The sequence below is a fragment of the Euphorbia lathyris genome, chromosome 1, assembly GCF_963576675.1.
Source record: "Euphorbia lathyris chromosome 1, ddEupLath1.1, whole genome shotgun sequence".
Taxonomy (NCBI): domain Eukaryota; kingdom Viridiplantae; phylum Streptophyta; class Magnoliopsida; order Malpighiales; family Euphorbiaceae; genus Euphorbia; species Euphorbia lathyris.
In genome coordinates, this window is record NC_088910.1 from 18864451 (window position 1) to 18885563 (window position 21113).

Sequence of the window (21113 nt, forward strand, 5' to 3'; positions counted from 1 at the left end):
ATCTCATCCCCAAATTAAAAGCAGTGAATTTGATATCTCTTTAAGATTCAAAGTACTGAATTTCATCTCTCTTTAAGATTTGTAGTAGATTCCCTAAGGATTTTCTCACTAAAAATATAGTATTTTCTAGATTTTATCTAATCCACATTTTGCCATTTTGCATTTAACTGTTTACCCAATCAACTAAACTATCAATTACATTAAAAAAAAAGTGACAACTTTCCTCTTATTATAAATAAGTAGCATCATCACAAACTCAAACATCTCAAATTACACCAATTAGCACAGAAAAATCTTGAGATTGCAGGGAATGGGAAACACAAAGACTCCAATATGTGTGGTTATAGCAACATTGTTAATAGTGGGAACCCTAATCTTGAATGATCAAAAGGTTTCAGCCTCAGGCTTATGTGCAACCCGAATTCCTTCATTAATAACACATTCTGCTAAATTTGTGAAGAAACATGGACCAAAAATTCCTCCATCTGGAGATTGTTGTGTAGCAGTGAAAGCTGTTAATAGGTCTTGTGTTTGCAAGTATGTTACTCCAAAGGTTGAATCTATAATTAGCATGGACAAAGTTGTTTATGTAGCTCGAACTTGTGGTCTTAAAGTTGATTCTGGAACAAAATGTGGAAGTAAGTTTGCTCTTTTCACTTACAATATATAACATAAAACATGTAGAGATATTTATTTTAATTTTAATTCTTTAATTTTTTTTTTTTCAGGTTATACCGTTCCTCCGGTGGTGAAGAGTAGTTAATTGTAATAAAAGATTATATTTTATATATATCTATATGGTTTCTTATTATCAGTTTGAGCAGAAGTATATGTCAATTATGAGAATGTTTACCATATATTCTTGAAGTGTATGTTACATAGGGAAAATAAATCTTTAAGAATGTTCTTTGGGATAAAATAGGATTTGTAGTGCTACATATCAGTTAAATTTCTAGCCATTACATATTGAAACTAAATCAGATTATGTTGCCTGATTAAGGGAAATCATAATTAGCATATCAAAGTGTATATATATATATATGAGAGGGATCAAGTGAAAACCCTCCCTTAAGTGAGGACACTTTATTAGGTCAGAACAAGATGAAATGACATAGTTTTGGTACCTTTAATTAAATATTAAATAAGAAAATGAGGATGTAGGGATTCGAACCTGGGACTGAGGCATAGGAGAAGTGAAGCATGCACCATTTAAACATATGACACTTACTTTAGTTTGTTTATTATATACATCCTACCCTAGTAATTCGGAGGAAATCTAAGGCGAATTGAAATTCTTTCTGAATTTTCGACAAATGCAAAATTGTGATCAAGATGCTAAGTAAAAGCACAAACAATCACAAACAAGAGCTAAAAGCATCCAAAAAGTACGTAAAAAATACTATAATAAATTGTTAAAATTTAAGACAAGTGTTGAAAGCCTTGGAAAAACGAAAAGCAAAAAATAAACTAAAGCGCCGGAGGAGAAACATTCACCTCGCCCTATCATATCCATATATGATCCCATATAGGACGGATCGTATCCATAAGATCCTACATAAAAGTCTCACCACGGGCAAAGCTCAAAACTCTTGTAATAAGAGAACACAAAGTCCCGTCAAGGGCAGACAAAGTCCTCATCAAGAGGCATCACATTTTTTACCAAGGTGTCAAAGTCCCGCCAAAGGGCAGACAAAGTCCCGTCAATGCCAGACAAAGTCCTCATCAAGAGGCATCATATTTTTTACCAAGGCGTCACATTTTTTACTCTATCGATTGTAATAAAGGCAAGTCATTCTTTGCTCTTTAATAAATTACTCTTATTATCAAGTTTTATATAGCGTTTCTATACTAGAATACATAAATGTCTTCTTACAAAGAAAGGGGGAATCCTCATCAAGAGGCATTACATTCTCCTTCTTTGATCAAATACAAAATCTCTCCAAAAGACGATCAAGAGACATTACATTCTCCTTCGTTGACCAAATACAAAATCTCTCCAAAAGGCGAAATTCCTTTCCCTTGAAGGAATCTTACACAAAAGTCCATTCAAAGGGTAGATTCTCATCTCCATGAAGAAATCTTAGACAAAGTCCCTTCAAAGGGCGGATCCAAAAATAAATGTCCCGCAACGGATAGAATCACTTCCACGCAAAGTGGTCATTAAAAATCCTACTAAAGGGCGGATACATCCTACTCAAAGGAAATCCTTAAAAACTTATCGCAAGCTTACGGTTGACCACCTACCCCGGGATTCGGTGGAATAAGTTTAAACACTTAAAAAGATCTCTCTAGAAAAGATAAGTTTAAACACATAAAAAGATCTCTCCAGAAAAGATAAGTTTAAACACTTAAGCAAAATCTCCTCAAAGGTGGAATAAGTTTAAACACTTAAGCAAAATCTCCTCAAGGGTGGAATAAATTTAAACACTTAAACAAAAATCTCCTCAAAAGCAAAATAAGTTTAGATGCTTAAAAAGATGTTCTCAAAAGTTCAAACATAGAAGAAATAGCGAAATTCTTCACAAAAGCAGAATAAAAGGAAAATTTATAAATATGGCGAACGAAGAAAAAAGCCCACGAGGCGAATACCTAAATAGAAAAAGTAAAGCCTATCAAATGGCGAATGGCGCAAAGAACGCCTAAGAAAAAGCCCGATGTGGTGAATGAAAAATATGGCGAACGAAGGAAAAAGCCCCACGAGGCAAATGCATAAATGGCAAAAGTAAGGCCTAGCAAATGGCATGGGAATCGTAGGTGCCATAGAGCTTCTCATAGAAATACAAAAACGTATCGCCCAATTCCTACAATCCGGCCCGAACCTTTGGGTAGGCTCAGCAGGATCAACAACAATAGCTGCACGGAGTACGGTAGAATTCCTCGGTACGGTCATTCAGGAAGTTCCTCCGAGGACGACTCCCATACAAGTCTTTCGAGAGCTGGAGAAGCGTCTACGGGTAAAGCACCGTATCCATATAACTGCTTTCCACCCTCGGGACCAACAAGGGTAGTACAGGAATATTCGCGTGTTGTCCATCGACTACGCCTTTCGGCCTGATCTTAGGCCCTAACTCAACTCCAAGTTCTTCAATAATAGTGGCGTTGAGTTTCTTGACCTTTTGCCTTAGGATTAGTCAGTTCTCTTTCTCGATCGCAAAGCGTGAAGAACACCTAAGAAAAAGCCCGATGTGGCGAATGCAAAATATGGTGAACGAAGGAAAAAGCCCCACGAGGAAAATACCCAGATGGAAAAAGTAAAACCTATCGAATGGCGAATGACTCAAAGAACGCCCAAATAAAACTACAAGTGGCGAATCTCCTTCATCAAAAGCAATGAAACCTCGTCTTCATCTAAGATAATGAAGTCTTACCTTCACCAAAACTAAGTAAAAACACTTTGGAAAATAAGTATAGGCTAAAAGACAAGTGCCTAGAGTGCCAGAACCCCAAAAAAGCGAATAAAGCTTAAAATGGGGAACAAAGCTAGAGTGGCGAATGTCTAGAATGACGGTAGAACTACGTGGCTTTGATTCCCAAAAAAATTAATGGGGTACGTAGGAAGCTTGAAAAAATAAGAAATTATCAAGCCCAAGCCAAAAAGATTGGAATATGAACTTACATGGAAGTCTGGTGTGCAAAGGGTGAAAAATCACAGAAAACTCTTGCAGGAACTGAGAAGGCAATCAAAATAAGAAAAAACGCCAGTCAAGAAGCAATAAATGCCACCTACATGCAGAGGAGATAAAAATCCCTAAAGGACTTTATGGACCTTTTAGGGGGGGCTTCTGATAACATACTGATGAGGGCATCTTGTCCCTGGACGCGGGGCGTGAATCCGTAGCCAAGAGAAAGGAGGAAACCACGTGGGAAAAGGGGTCTCTTAGGCATTCCACGGGGGGCGTGTTGTCCAGCACGCGGGGCGTGGATCGAACCTTCAAAGAGAACCAGTTCCAAGAGCTCATGTACGCGGGGCGTGCCTCCTCACACGCGGGGCGTGTCCCCTCATACGCGGGGCGTAGTACGTGACACGCGGGGCGTGTTTCAGCTGAAGAATACTTCCTCCCCAAGTTCTCCATACTTGGGACCACTCCCTATTTACAACTCTACCACTCCTTATTTACAAGCATGCCACCCCTTTACCATTAACCCTACTTTACCCTTTTATATTTGTATTGTAATTAGTAGATAGTTTACCCTTTTTGTAATTTGGCAATTAGGTTTTTGAGATGCTATAAATTCATCTCTTTCTCTTTGTAATAGATCAACTTTTTATGAAATCAAATATATATCTTCTTCCTTGTGAAGTTTGTTAAGGTTTTCACCTTCAACAATGGGGATTTCACTATTCCTATGGATTTAGTCCATGAATTAGGATCCACTCCTTCTAGTTTAGCTAGATAAGTTGTTAGCCTTTGTGAGTTTACGGTTTAAAACTCTCAGTGGATTCCGCGCTGCATCATTTGGTATCAGAGCCGATCGTTTTCCTTGAACGGAGACTTCTTTCGACTATGGTTCAACCAAATTTATCTCCAAGCTATGAAGAAACCATCATCAAGGGGTTGGAAAACCTCAAGGCCAAGATGATGAGGTATGATGAGAGTTGTAGGGAGGGTTTTCGGGTAACGAAGGGGCTAATGAGAGAGATGGCGACATCCCTAGAGAGTCTCAAGCAAGAATACCAAAAACCTTCTCAACCTACCATGGAGGTCCCTACTAAAGATCCATCACTAATCTTTTCTCCATCACATGTGGTAAAGGTAACTCCTAAGCTTCCAATCTCTAATATTGAAGTTTTGGATATTCCTATTGCTATGGAAGATGTTGGTGATGTTGTTTGTGAGGATGAAATGGGTTTAAATTCTTCTTATGAAATTATTAATAATGAACTTGTGGAGGAGGATTTAGAGTCGTTTGTGGATGAGGAGGAGAGGTTGTTTGTATGTGAGGTTGTTGGGGAAACCCATGTTTCAAGGGATGCTCCTTTGGTGTTTGATGAAATGCCCCTTGAACATAACTTCAATGAGATGCTTGGTGGGAGTGAGGAAATCACACTATGTGTGAAGGTTGATGGTTATGGTGATGGGAGAGATGTTGGTGGTTCAACCATGTTGGGTGGTTGCATGTCTTGTGAGCCAAGCGGCTTAGCACGTGAAGTAGTCGGCTTGAGCGATAGAGAGAAGCCTGTGGAAACGATAGGTCATGGGAGAGAACGGATCGAGGATGGAGAGGGAAGTGAAATTCCATATGGTCAAGAAGAAGATGGGCTACGAAAGGAGATTGATGGAGAAGGAAACTTCGAAATTGAACTACTTAATGATGATGAACTTGACTATTATGAGCGAGAGTTCTAGAAGGGGATGGAGGAAAGTGGTGATGTGGGGCCAACGTCCGAAGACGAGAAGTACGTGTCCTTCAACGGGCAACCACGGGGCATTCTACCTTTGGGGAAGATGCCACGTGACATTGCATGGGATCCGGGAGGTCGTATGCTATGTTTTCCTCATGATCATTTGAGCTTAAAGGAAATGGATAAAGAGTACGTTGTGACACCTCTAGGAAGAAATGAGATTCCTAGCACATGCACACTAGGAATGAACCGAGCCTTCCACTTGGTAAATTCAGAACTTGATATTTTGTTCTCGATTGAGATGCATGTGTTGGGATATATGTTATGTTTGTTGGGGGGACATCAACCCTATGAGGAGTCAATGAGGAGTGATTTGATGATGGAGAGACTGAGCTTCAAAGAGTATTTGGTGAATGGGAATGGCCGTCCGGGTGATGTAGAGAGAATGGAAGAGATTCAAGAATGGCGGGATAGTGGCCAAGTTAGTGATGAGGCGACTCGAGAATCCGCGAGATTGTTGACCCAACACAAAGAAGGAGCCGATACAAGTGTTCTTGGGATCACCGCGAAGTGGGTTGACAAGTGTCGTCGGGACATCCCATTTGATGTCGGCTATGAGCGGAATAAAGTTGTGATTAATGTCCATGTTTGTGAAGTGGACAAAGAGGAGATCCGGGGTTGGTCGGTTAGACATGTTGTGGGAGTGTGGAGGAGCTTCCAAGACATTGGGACGGATTGGTTTGATCAACTTCGTCGAGATATTCCGTTTAATGTCGGTCGGATATTGAGGCGAGTCTTATGGGGGATGAGCACTGAAGGCAAGACACGAGTTGAGGTGTGGGAAGAGTTCATAACGAGAAGGAGAAGCCGACAATATATGGAGTGGCTAACCCCTACCGAGCACAAGTCTTGTTCTATAGTTGAGTTGGGGTCCAACTCTTTTGAAGAAGAGGAGAATGATGAGGGCATCTTGTCCCTAGACGCGGGGCGTGAGAGAGGACACGCGGGGCGTGAATTCGGAGCCAAGAGAAAGGAGGAAACCACGTGGGAAAAGGGGTCTCTTAGGCATTCCACGCGGGGCGTGTTGTCCAGCACGCGGGGCGTGGATCGAACCTTCAAAGAGAACCAGTTCCAAGAGCTCATGTACGCGGGGCGTGCCTCCTCACACGCGGGGCGTGTCCCCTCATACGCGGGGCGTAGTACGTGACACGCGGGGCGTGTTTCAGCTGAAGAATACTTCCTCCCCAAGTTCTCCATACTTGGGACCACTCCCTATTTACAACTCTACCACTCCTTATTTACAAGCATGCCACCCCTTTACCATTAACCCTACTTTACCCTTTTATATTTGTATTGTAATTAGTAGATAGTTTACCCTTTTTGTAATTTGGCAATTAGGTTTTTGAGATGCTATAAATTCATCTCTTTCTCTTTGTAATAGATCAACTTTTTATGAAATCAAATATATATCTTCTTCCTTGTGAAGTTTGTTAAGGTTTTCACCTTCAACAATGGGGATTTCACTATTCCTATGGATTTAGTCTATGAATTAGGATCTACTCCTTCTAGTTTAGCTAGATAAGTTGTTAGCCTTTGTGAGTTTACGGTTTAAAACTCTCAGTGGATTCCGCGCTGCATCACATCCTCAATGATATCATGAAGACATCGGTGGGAATATTCCCTGAAAAGAGGATCAAAAGGGAGAAAAGACATAAAAAGATCTACCAGCTTAGTATATATGGCGTACATCTAGATGATGGATACGCATACGGTGACACATTTTTGAGCATCCTAGATCCAAGGTCTGTTACATAAGACGATCCGCCACGATAGAAGGATACGGGGTCCGTTACATAAGACGATCTGCCATGATAAAGACAAATAGTTGGTATACGGCGGGGTCACCATCATTAATGATGATACCTTAAAAGCAATAACAAACTCGGAGATTAAAGGTCAGAGTTAAGCTGCATTAAAAGAGCATTACACTTCATTAAAAAGGCATCAAAAGGGAGTTATTACGGTTATCACTCAAACCTATATAAATACCCCTGTAACATGACAACAAAGGTACACATTATTTTAACCTTACTTTGTGATTACAGATTATTCTCTCAAGAATATTACTGACTTAGGCATCGGAGTGTCCCTGACCGATCCCAACGGCGCCTTACAGAAGGGCTCCGATCAAGAATCTTTTCACAAGATATCAATATGTAAGCTTGTTATATTAGGAAAGATAAGGTTTAATTAAAAAAAAAAGTTCATGCAATTACACTGATTTGTAGATAAAGTTGTGTGGTTTTTTCTGCAGGACTATGATTCACCCCGTTAGAAACGTTTTGTGATATAACTCACATCATAACTAACTACACGAATTTTATTAAAAAACGTTTAGTTGAATTTACGTTTATTCTCAATTGGAGGTAATTTCAGCCGTAAATAATATTAATGATTGTGTAATTAATTATTTTTAAATAATTAATTATCATAAATAGAAGATCAAGAATTAATTACTCACAAAATTTTTAATAGAAATGAAGTCCCAAAATTAATTCAACTTCCAAAAAATAATATCTCCAAAATATTTTAATTTTTTTTTTCCCAAAAGTTTCAAAAATAATTTGTAAAAACAATTAAAATATCACCAATGAAACTTTAACACAAAAGCTCATTTTTAATATGATCTTGGGAGAATATTTTAACTTTAACTGGGATAGATTCAATAACCTTGTAATACCTTTTTCTTCATAATGAATGGACTCTCTAGCATACCATGGTCTGTTGACTTTTGCCGAGTCCAAGCTTTATAATAGACACGGGAGTTGTAACTGTTAACTCACTTAACAATCAAGATGTTTCCCATCGTTTGGGATGACATCGCCTCAACCAATTTTTTCAAGATGAGCATGCGGTCACCGACAGACCAAATGCACTTTTGCATTAGATTTTGCAATTTGACATTGTGAAGCACAATTGCCTCCAAATTGTTCCATTTGACCTGACTAACCAATTTGAATTTCTTAATTTTCCTTCTTAAATAATTTAATATAACCAACTGATGGGGAAATGTGCAAGTTTCGGTCTTTTAATCATGTCTATGCAAATTTACAAGCAATAAAAGAGTTAATCATATAATGCAAATAAATTAAATTAATGAAAACACAATTCAATTAATTATAAACAACTCAAAAATAGTTTTTGATTATCAGGAATTTAGTAAGAAAATTATAATTACTGTGCATTTTAAAATAATTTTTGTTATTTTAAAACCTTTTTACAATATCCAAAATTGAAAATTAAATGTTATGTTTGTACAAACAAAATACATCAAAGATAGCAGAAAAATTGTAAAATAGGGGTCTCGAAGAAAACCATAACGAAGGCCCACCTAAAAGATGTCACACTTGCCCCCACGCTCTTCCCACGCGCTCGTCATGTGTTGTCCACACGCTGCACATCATGCATGTGGTGGATTACGAGAGGACACCCATGTGTCGTGATGGATTTGTGCGTGTAAAACGCTCTTATAGGGAGCCGCGTATCACGTGGCCTAACACAGCAAAGGGGCGTCAACCCCGTAGGTGACGTATGTAAGTCACACACCGCCCAAATGACCTCTATTGGTCCTTAAACTATTTCCACTCTAGGATTTTTGGGATTTCCATACTATAACAAAAAGTGAGGGTTTGTGCGTAACAGACCCTTTTGTGAGAGTCTTACACGTCCAGAAATAGTATTAGAAAATAGTGATTTAAAAAAACAAAGTGTTTAAACACAATTTTAGTGGCGTTTACACCGAAATCACTCCCAATATTTTTATTTTCATGCATATAAAAAAATGTCGTTTTAGTAATTATCATGCATCCAACAATTGGTTTTAGCCTCGTACCAATTTATGGATTATTACATATATAATCTAAAAACAACAATGGGTTCTCGACTTACCTCTTGCAACACGAAATCCATTGAGATTGGTTGCAGTAGAAGAAATGAACCCAGGTTGCATGTCACCAGTCAAGTATTAGCAACACAGACTCACACAGGGAACAGATACACAGATCCACAAACTAAGAACGAATGAACGGGATAGAAGAGAGGAGTGGGGCGGTGCACATAGGAGAGAGAAATAGATAGTCTGCCCATGATGAATATAGAGCGGGTAAAAGTTAATGGGTTTGACTATTTGGCCCATGTCAAATTTCGTATATGAACTTTTCAAGAAAATCTCGTTTTCACGAAAAAATATTTTTATTTATTTTATTCCGACAAATTTATCTTTCCTATTTTCACACAATACATTTTTTCTTTAATGTTATTCCCATTTTTAATAATATTAACGAAGAAACAATGTTTTACTTCGTTTATATAAGTTATTATTGTTAATTTTGATTTCGTTATTTAGATTATTTTTTATATTTTATTTTTTATTCTTTAATTGTTGATTAATTTAAAACATCTTCATACTAAAAAAATTTACATACAAACCACAGTTCATTACAATTTTAACAAATTTAACAATTACTTAACCACAATATTAAATTAACCACCGAACTAAATAAACCTGTAGCTTTGAGTTAGTCATAAAAAGAATAAATAAGAATAAATCTTGAGAATTAATGACAATATCCACAGTAGTCAGAACAAGTTATCTTTGTATATCAACAAAATCTACCCAATACTCCACTTTTAAATCCCACATTAATTCTTTTATCAGCTTTTCAGACCTTTATCAATTTTATATAAAAAATTATCTAAATACAAGCAACAGTCCCAGATTTCCCCCATACAGTTCCACTATATAAATCAACATACATAGCTCAAACATAATCACATCAGAATTATTACAAATTATATATTATAAGAGAAAATTATGGCAATTAGGAAATCTCAGTCTCTCGTATTGGCATCATTGCTGATAATGGGAACTTTAATGCTAAGCAATCAGAGGGTTTCAGGAAATGAGTGTGACAAAAGATTTAACAAACTTCTCACAGAATGCTCAAAATTCTGCCGAAAATCGGGACCCTTAATATCCAAGCTCAACATGTTGTTCGGCAAAATGTGCATGTAAGCATGTTACACCGGAACTTGAAAGCAAGATTAGCATGGAAAGAGTTGTTGCCATGGTTAAAACCTGTGGTTATGAACTCAAACCTGGAACAAAATGTGGAAGTAAGTTTGATTTATATTTTCCTATTTTATTTTTCATTAATTTTGGAGTTGAATTAAGAAAAAAACTACATTTTTAAATTCTTGATCTTTTCGATAGGCATATTAGCATAAAAAAAAAAAAAAAACTGTGTTCTGGTCATTAGGGGGCTTAATGTATATTTTACAATTGATGAATGACTCAATATGTGAAACTCAAAAATCACAGACTTAATCAATAAAATTTGAAAATATATATTCTAAAATTATGAATGACAGTTACAGAATGCGGCTTAAATATTCCTAATTCTATTATTATACTCTCATATGGAATTCCATGTATTTCAATCTCATATAGTTTTTTATATTTGTTGTTTATGCAGGTTATACAGTTCCCTCAGCTTGAGAAAATTGGACTACAAGTGTGTGGAAAGTGGAAATTGAATTTGAATGTACTCTTATCTGATGCTTGAATTTTAATTTGTGATTTTACCATCTTTGTGCGTTTCATGCCTTAATAAAAAAAAGTTATATGGACTTTGCCTTAATAATTTTTATTAATGATAATGTTCTCATATCTATTAATTTAAATTTTTTAAATTAAAAAAAAAAATTATATGAACTTTAACAGATGTGTTTAGATAAAAGTTATAATTCATGAAAAAATAAAAAAAATTAGGGATAAGGTACCAAAATAGGCCTAAGGTTTTTGGAGAAGTGACAATTTAGGCTCAACGTTTAAAATGGCACCAATATAGGCTTAATGTTTACAACACAATATCAATTTAGGCTCAACGTTTACAATATAGCATCAATTTAGACCTCACGTACAAAATAGCACTAATATAGGCTTAACGTTTACAAAATAATATAAATTTAAGCTTAACGTTTACAAAATATATCCAATTTAAGTTAAACGTCACAATAAAATTAACCATATTATAGTAAAACCTCTATAAATTAATACTCGATAAATTAATAAACTCTTTAAAATAATAATTTCTTCTGGTCCCGACTTGGGCCAGTTCAAAAAATGATCAATTTTAATAAATTAATAAGATAATAATTTTCTGGAACAACCCTTTATAAATACATTGTATTATTACCTCTATAAATTAATAATTTCTCAAATACATATGCGAAATATATATACAGTAAAACCTCTATATAGGAATACTCTATATAAGAATAACCTCCAATTTGTTATAAAAAAATTCGGTCCAAACTTGGGCCGGTTATAAATAAGAATAACCTCCCAAATGTTAATTGTTATACATAATCCAAGTCTCACCTTTAGAAACTATACCTCTATATAGGAATAATTATGTAAATAATGTATATATGTATTAAGGATTTAAACAAAATTTATTAAAAAATTTAAAAATTATTGAGATTAAATATGAGTTGGCACACAAATTCCAACTTTAACTATAAATTCTTACCATTTTCCCATAAAACTCTTTTCTTTATGTATTGGAAACTAAACTCAAAACTCTTCCAATTCTTTAGGTATTGGAAATAAAACTCGTAGAGTTGATATGCTAAACATTAATTTGTTTTATTAATCTATTCTATTGTACATTGTGTATATAAAAACTAAATCAATGTATCAAACAACGTTGCATAATTACTTTTTGAATAATAAAAATTAGAGAGTTCTTATTGTTGTTAAATTTATAAACTTTAAGTGTTGATTTTTTTTTTTTTTGGTACCAAACTCTATATAAGAATAACCTCCCAATTGTTATACAAATTGTCCGGTCCCAAACGTATTCCTATATAGAGGTTTTACAGTAGATATATATACTTAGGATAATTTAGCAAAATATGAATCTATAGTGTTTTGTTTTTTCTTGAAATTTAAATCTAGTTGAATTTCATCTCTAACCATTCTCAGTGCATTCAAAAGTTCTGGTGTATCCTTGTCAAATTGTAACAAAAAAATTGTAAAGAGTGGATGATGCTATAATTGCTTCCTTTCTTGTGACTGGTTTCAAAGGTACCGAATCATCATCAGTTTCATCCTCAATTGAATTTTGCATAACGCTCGACAGAATTTCTTCTAAACTTTGAACTTGTGAGCATTCATTATTTTCACCTGGATAATTCAATATTTGATTGACATCCATTGGATTGCGGTAACCAAGCAGACCAATCATTCCCTCAAGTTCATAAATGTCTTCAGTGGTTGCTTCCTCTAAATTCGTTGTGACAGATTCATTAGAAACCTATTTTTGGTATGGTTTGAAACAACACTACATATAAATTTATATAATAATTCATTAACTATGATACATGGAATATTTTTAACATAAATACAATGAACTTTCAAGTTCAATTAACTTATATAATGCACATTTAATTTTATTTGTTCATTGATTTTAGACAAAAACTTTGTTTAAATTAGTAATTTAAAATTTATTTTTAAAAAAATTTAAAATCACTCTATAAATTAATAATTATTAATTTATCGATTAATTAATAACTCTCTAAATTAATAAAATTCTATGGTCCCAACATTATTAATTTATAGAGGTTTTACTGTATATTCTTTTCCTATTAACTTTATATGTTATCTTTTTATTTAGTTCTATTTTCTTATTTATTATAATACAATTAATTAGTATTCTTGCCCATTGAAGCCTTATATTTATTTTTCATCAACCATTCCATGACTCCTAAATTCCATGTCTCGTGTAATATATGCAAACTAAAAGTAATTTAATATCCACAATATTTAACTAGTGTTCGAAATATTGTAGATATTCAATTACTTTTAGTTTACATATACTACATGAGCAATGAAATTTAGTAGTTATGGAATCATGATGACAAATAAATATAAGATCTTAATGGGCAAGAATACTAATTAATTGTGTTATAATAAATAAGAATTTAAAACTAAATAAAAAGATAACATATAAAGTAAATAGGGAAAGAATATAATATGATTCGTTTAATTATGACGTTTAGCTTAAATTGTATATATTTTTGTAAACGTTAAGTTTAAATTCGTATTATTTTGTAAACGTTAAGTCTATATTGGTGATATTTTGTACGTGGAGCCTAAATTGATACTACATTGTAAACTTTAAGCCTAAATTGATATTATATTGTAAACGTTAAGCCTATATTGGTGCTATTTTAAACGTTAAGCCTAAATTGATACTTTCCCAAAAACCTTAGGTCTATTCTGGTACCTTATCCCAAAAAATTATAGTAGTTGGTATTGAATTTGTCTTTACCGCGTAAATTTATTGATAGCAACAAGAAATTAGGTCCACAGTGAGATAAATCCCATGGCTAAAGGTATAAATATTGTTGGTATTAATTTATCTTGACGGTATATACTGTCGTGTGTTGGAAATAGGTGCATGTATGTTTTTATGTGCATAATAAATGAAGCATTTATTATCCAGAAGATGGAGGATTATGCTTTGAACCTTGTCAAGAATTTAAAAGGTTATCTTGATCTCTATAAAACATTAATTGAAGATGGAGATTACGAAGCATCACATTCTATTTTTAGGGTTCTTTGTTTCCTATAAATAGTGGCTCCATAGTTCTGGAGAATTAAGAGAGAAGAGTGGTAAAAGGGTGTGAGTGTTTGCTTAGAAGTATTGTAGGAATTCTCACTCTGCACATCTGTGTAAATTGTGTGTGATCAAAACTGAGTAGGGTGTACTTGGGTTTTGATTAGTGAGTGAGTGATTGAGTGTTGTAATACTTGTACTCCATTCTCCTATAGTGCAAAGAGCTTCTTGCAGTAGCTCCAAGGATTAGCCACTGTTTTGTGGTGAACCTTGTAAAATTCTTGTGTTCTTTCTTGTTTGATTATTTCTATATTCCGTATTTTATTTCCGTTTTTTGTCGTTGTGTCATGGAAGAGGAATTTGGTTTTTTGTGTTTATAAATTCCTAACAACTGGTATCAGAGCTATCTGGTTTGGACAATGACAGGGTCAGACGCAATAAGTTCTGGAATAAGCAAGTTTGATGGAACTGATTTTTCATTCTGGAGATTACAGATTATAGACTATCTGTATAGCAAAAAACTGCACTTGCCGCTTTCAGAAGTGAAACCAGCAGACATGAGCCAAGAGGATTGGGAACTTCTCGATCGACAAGTGTTGGGCGTAATCAGATTGACGCTAACACGGAATGTCGCTCATAACGTAGCAGAAACCAAGTCAACAGCCGAAATGATGAGACTTTTATCAGATATGTACGAGAAGCCTTCCGCAAATAACAAGGTACATCTGATGAAAAAGTTATTCAATTTAAGAATGGGTGATAGTTCTTCAGTTGCAGAACATATAAACGAGTTCAATACCATTGTTACTCAACTAACGTCTGTTGATATTACCTTTGATGATGAGGTACATGCTTTAATTCGTTTGGCTTCATTACCTAATAGTTGGGAGCCTATGAGGGTTGCGGTTAGTAATTCTGTTGGCAAAGGAAAATTGTCATTTAGTGATGTCAGGGATTGAATTCTTGCTGAAGAACTGCGAAGGATTGATTCCGGTGAAGGTACATCGACAAGTTCTGCCTTAAATGTTGAAAATAGAGGTAGAAGCAATGAAAGGAATTCTAATCGAGGACGAGGTAGATCGAAGTCGAGGAATGGTAGATCCAAATCAAGAAATGGATGGAAATTGGAGTGCTGTAATTATGGAAAGCCCGGACATGTGAAGGCCAAATGCAGACTTCCAAAGAAGGAAGACAATAATAAGAAAGCTGCAAATGTTGTAGCTGATGAGGTACAAGATGCATTACTTTTATCTGTTGATTGTTCCATTGAATCTTGGATATTAGATTCAGGTGCTTCTTTTCATATGACATCAAACTGTGAAATCATGGAGAACTATTCAGTTGGAAACTATGGGAAGGTGTATCTCGCAGATGGTGAGCCATTGGAGATAGCCGGAATTGGTGATGTTCGTTTTGTTAGGGTTTAGTGTCCTATAGACAATTGTTCTAGGATACAAACTTAATGTAAATGAAGTGTTCTTTATATCATTTGTTTTAATGAGATATATGTTTTATAACTATATAAAGGCAATCCCTTTTAAGAACTAAATAAAGTCTAATAAAAGAAAATCCGTAAGTTTGTTTAAAGTGATTATAAAGTGTTCATACAAGCATGAAGTGAGACGAAACTTTATAATAAACTAATAAACTTAAAACCACCCCAAGTCAAGTAATATGTTCAGGATTGACATATCACTGTTGAGACTTGCATGTAACGATGTCTTCTGTCCCAACAGAAAGCTGATCTCACAAGCTTCATATATACATATATCTGGACAGTTACATGGATCCGATGAAAAGAAGTTCATTAGGATTGGGGACCCGACTTGAGATAACAGGATGGGTAGATTCATCCTTGTCACATGTTCATCTCATTGGTATTAATAGGTATAAATAATCCTCAGACTCAAAGGAATGTTAATTGGTCATTCTCGATTACGGAATGTGACGCTTTGATCCTGTTGTAACACGACCCTTAACAGAGATGACTCTAGGGTGTGAACAGCAGACGTTGGGTATCACAGAAAGTAATTGCGGGATAGTTATACATTAGATTGAGCATTTATCACTCCCGATAAATGGGAGATATGTCCATGGATCGCTTGTGGAAGACTTGACTCTAAATCCATGCAAGGTGATAGCTTAAGATTGAAATGCAGATTTCTCTTAACCTGTCTAATTGGAGTTGACTCGGCCTGTACAAGTAAAATGAACGTCTCGCTATATGTGACTTGACATTATCCATAGTCATAAGATTCAGTTCAAGGACGTAGTTGATAAAGGATCGAATTATACTGTAACTAATACGGAAAGGTCAACGACAGAATCAACATGTCTTCTTATAGCTCTGGGGGAATGATTACGGACTTGCTAATCACATACTTTGTACATGATTCCGTTATGTAAAGATTAAATATAATTCTTTGAAAATTAATTTAATAGTTGCATACGGCTAGAAGCAATAAGAACCTAATGGGTCACCCATAAGACTTGGAACCCAAAAGAGAAACAGATGTTAATTAATTGATGGAAGCCCGACTAAGCCCAATACGGCCCAGTAACTGTAGGGGGCGAAATTTATGTATTAGTACATAAATAATTAATTTGATTTTATCAATCCTAATTAGATTAGGATTATGAATTAAATTAATTAAAGGATAAATAAATTAGGAGTTTTAATTAGATTATATTACTCCTATTATTATCCAATAAGGTTATTATTATTATCTTTATATTTAGATATATTAATAGATAATAATTAAGAATTCTATTCCGAATTAAATTCTTATTCAATAACCTAATTCTATCTAACTAAGGATTAGATACAAGAGATTATAAATACCCCTACCTAGTGATTTTTGAAACACACTAAGCATTTTAAGAGAGAGAATTTCGACCCCCTTGCTCGAGGACGAGATTTTCTACCGCTTCCTTTTGTTCAATTGATTTTCATCTCTTTCTATTTATCCTTGATCTTGTGTTGATTAATTAGACACAATCTACTTTGGTTGTTATAAATGGTTGATTCTAACTTGATCTTCCATTGTTTTTGTTTTGTGCTCGGGAACTCGAAGTAAGAGTTGTGGCACTTCGTTTGCAACGGTAGATAGAACTTCTGAAAGGTATTTCTTTTATCCCTCTTTATATGCAATAACGATTAACGGATCTTGGGTTAATGGAAATAGGTTAAAATTTTTATATTTCCGCTGCTATACGTTTGCCTATTTTCCTTCATTGGTGTCAGAGCCAACGTTAAATCCGTTATTTCATATATGAAAATTTAGAAGTTTTTCAATCAGGTTGAATAAATATTTATAGTTAGGTTAATTAACAAAACTGTTTTGATTAATTAGTTCTAAAGATAAATAAGTTTTAATTAATTGTTAATTAAAATAGATTATGCATATGTTCCTAATAACTTTGGTTGATAATCATTATAACAAAATCTATTAGTTTTATGGTTAGATTGGTAAAATCAGTTTTATTTATTCTAAAGATAAAACGGAAAATCTATAATAGTTTTTCCTATTTTCTGAAAATCGGTTTAAAACCGTTTTAAAACCGATATATATATATATATATATTTATAATTATATATTTAAAAAAAATGACAGCAGCTCGGGTCGCGCCTCACGGCGCGACCCGACTGCTGTCGCGTGGTTGCTGCCGCGCGGCAGCAACCGCACGCGACGCCTGGCCGCCGCTGCCGCAAGGCAGCGGCGGATCAGACGCCTAGGGCTGCTGCCAAACAGCAGCAGCCCAACCTCGGGCCCGGCCCGAGACCCACTTAATTTTAAATCGTTTAAAATTAGTTTTAAATATATATATGTTTCAGAAATTAATAGTTTTCTGTTTTGATTATCGAATGAAAATTTATTTAAAAGTTTGTTTTACCTATTTGTAAATCAAAAGTATTAAATGAATTAAAATCAAAATAATTGGGACATGCATAATTAAAGTTTTGTATAGTTGTATTAATCTAAAAGGTTAATATAGAAGATACGAAACTGTTAGAAGTAAAATTGGATGAAAGTTAATTTGATGAGTTAATGTGATTAACCTAAATATTACATAAAGTATTTATGTAATCAACCAATTAAATTTATTTAATTGAGTCTATGCATGTTTGGAGTTATGAACATATTTGGACCCTCTTTTTAGTCTTTTGGTATTTTTGAAATAGGGCCTGCGAGTCCTGCCTTTCTACTATCTATTGTAATTTCTCCTCTCATCTAATTTCCTTCAATTCAATTGAAGTTTTCTTTAGTAGAATAGAAATTAATATGTAATTTCAAGGCGCCATGGAGAAGACGGATGACCTAAAGAGAAATATGTAATAGTTAGTATTTCCCTAGGTATGTCCATAACACCAATGTATGTGTCTGATGTATGCTAAAGCAAATCAAGACTAAGTTAGATTATGAGACTTAAAATAAAATCCCTCATTAAAAGTTAAGTAAATAAGCAAGTTATTAAAATCGGTTGCCCCTCCCTAATATTATAATTCAGCCGGCGGTACTGAGGGCCTTTAGGTTGTTGAGTAAACTCAAGCTCGGGGTCTTATGGTAACACCTGAATTATCGAAAATCATTTTTCATGAATATGGGGTAATACTTAAATTAGATTATGATAATTGGATGAGTAAACTCATGTTTTCATAAACTAATGGGCAATACAGTTGGGATTAATATGAATAGCATATTAGTTACTAATGTGGTTAGTAACCCAATAACCTAGGAATCATATTAAAGATGTGATTGATTACATGAATCTACCTAACGAATGAGACTAGCTTGTTGAGTAAACTCAAGGCGAAATCTCAGGAGTTAGGATCCTAGCTCACTAAAGGATTTGTGAAATTCTTCGAATTAATATGGAGGGCTATTAATTTGGCAAAATAGTGGGAGCAATCTAAAATAAACTAAAAGGCCTATAATTTTAGATTGATATACTTTAAAGCAAATGAATAACATACGTTTACTCTTTCTCACTCTCAGGTTTAATTAATCACTCTTAAAATCATGACTAAAACCAATCTGCAAAACATTCTTACCGATAACAAATTGAACGGTTCAAACTTCACCGAATGGTTTCGTAACCTCAAAATCGTTTTGAAGTTCGATAAGATAGGGTATGTACTTGATACAACGATACCCCATATCCCAGCTGATGATGCTCCCATCGAAGAAATTGATGCTTACCAGAAGCACAAAGCTGATGACGATCATGCGGGATGCATCATACTTGCATCGATGACACCGGAATTACAAAGGCAACATGAGGAAATGGATGCCTATTCCATCATCATGCACCTTAAGGAGCTATTTGGGAAACAGACTAGGTGCGAACGCTACGAGATATCCAAGTTGCTATATCGTTGCAGGATGCAAGAGGGCACATCTGTGATGACACATTGTGTCAAGATGATTGACTATATTACCAAACTTTCTAGTATTGGATTCGCGATGGATAACGAACTAAGCATAGACTTAATTCTTCAATCCCTCCCAAAGAGTTATTCACAGTTCATCATGAACTACCAGATGAATGACTTGCAAACCTCTCTTGAAGAGCTTGCAAATATGCTCAAGTCAGTTGAGCCCAATATGAAGAAAGACAAGGCAATACCGGCTCTTGTCATAGAGGGATCAAAGAAGAGGAAGGGGAATTTTCCCAATCCTAAATATCCCAAGAAAGGCAAGGGAGCCATGCCCACTAGAGCTAAGGGAAAAAAAGTGAAGAAGCCCAAAGGAGAGTGCCACTATTGTGGTGAAGTGGGGCATTGGAAGAGAAATTTTTTGCTGTACCTAGCTACCCTCAAGAAGGGAGAAGCCGGGACCTCAACATCTGGTATGTTTTATATTGAAATAAATACAATTTCACAGTCTGAATCTTGGGTACTTGATGCCGGATGCGGATCTCATATTTGTACAAATATGCAGGAACTAAATCAGACTAAGGAATTGAAGAAAGGAAGCATAAACTTGCGAGTAGGAAATGGAGCAAGAGTTGCCGCCCTCGCAATTGGAGATTGTGCTTTGAATTTGCCCTCTGGGCATGTAATAGAATTAAGGAACTGTTTATACGTTCCAAAAATGTCTCTTAACATTATTTCTATTAGCCATCTTGTTGACGACGGTTTTCATATTTCAATAAAAGACAAACATTGCGATTTCTATAGAGATGGGATTTTCTATTTTTCAGGAATATCACCAAATGGGATTTATGTGTTAGATGACAAAATTTCTGTTTTCGCAATTGATACCAAAAGACATAAGCTAGATAATTCAACTTACTTGTGGCATTGTCGTTTAGGCCACATAAACAAAAGACGCATGCTAAAGCTACATCAAGATGGGCTTATAGATCCAATTGATCCTGAATCATTAGAAACATGCGAAGCATGTTTAAAAGGTAAAATGACAAAGACACCCTTTAGCAATAAAGGTGAGCGTGTATCAGACACTCTTGGACTTATTCATTCAGATGTATGCGGTCCTATGTCAGTCCAAGCAAGAGGAGGATTCAGATACTTCATAAGCTTCATAGACGACCATACCCGATATAGTTATATCTATTTGATGAAGCACAAGTCAGAAGCTTTTAAGAAATTCAAATGCTTCAAGAATGAAGTAAAAAATCAATTAGGAAAGAAAATAAAGACACTTCGATCCGATCGAGGTGGTTAATATCTTTCAGATGATTTTCTGAATTATATAACTGAATGTGTGATATGCTCACAATGGACACCTCCCTATACACCACAACACAATGGTGTATCCGAGTGGAGGAACCGTACCTTACTAGATATGGTATGATCCATGATGAGCATAGCATTACTTCCAAAGACATTCTGGGGCTATGCCTTAGAAACCTCCCTCTTCACCCTAAATTGAGTACCAACTAAATCCGCTAATTCCACACCATATGAATTGTTCATTGGTAGGAAACCCGTGTTCTCATTCATGAGAGTATGGGGTTGTTCAGCATTTGTCAAACGTATTGCGTCCGACAAACTAGATTCTAAATCTGATAAATGTTTCTTCATTGGATACCCTGAGGAAACTATGGGATATTACTTCTAT

At 35.1% G+C, this 21113-nt stretch overlaps 1 protein-coding gene across 1 annotated transcript; it reads left to right on the plus strand.

Annotated features, from left to right (window-relative positions):
* Positions 1–281: 281 nt before the first annotated feature.
* On the plus strand, positions 282–904 carry LOC136220225 (uncharacterized). The gene is made up of 2 exons (XM_066008050.1): positions 282–638; positions 729–904. Exons 1-2 carry the CDS (start codon positions 311–313, stop codon positions 761–763), a joined length of 363 nt encoding a protein of 120 aa, XP_065864122.1. The 5' UTR covers positions 282–310; the 3' UTR covers positions 764–904.
* The last annotated feature ends 20209 nt before the right edge of the window (positions 905–21113 follow it).

Bases quoted from the DNA above. Each gene is read 5' to 3' on its own strand.
- LOC136220225 (XM_066008050.1), top strand. From the start codon at position 311: ATGGGAAACACAAAGACTCCAATATGTGTGGTTATAGCAACATTGTTA. The intron at 639-728 runs GTAAGTTTGCTC...TTTTTTTTTCAG, and splicing joins TTCTGGAACAAAATGTGGAA to GTTATACCGTTCCTCCGGTG.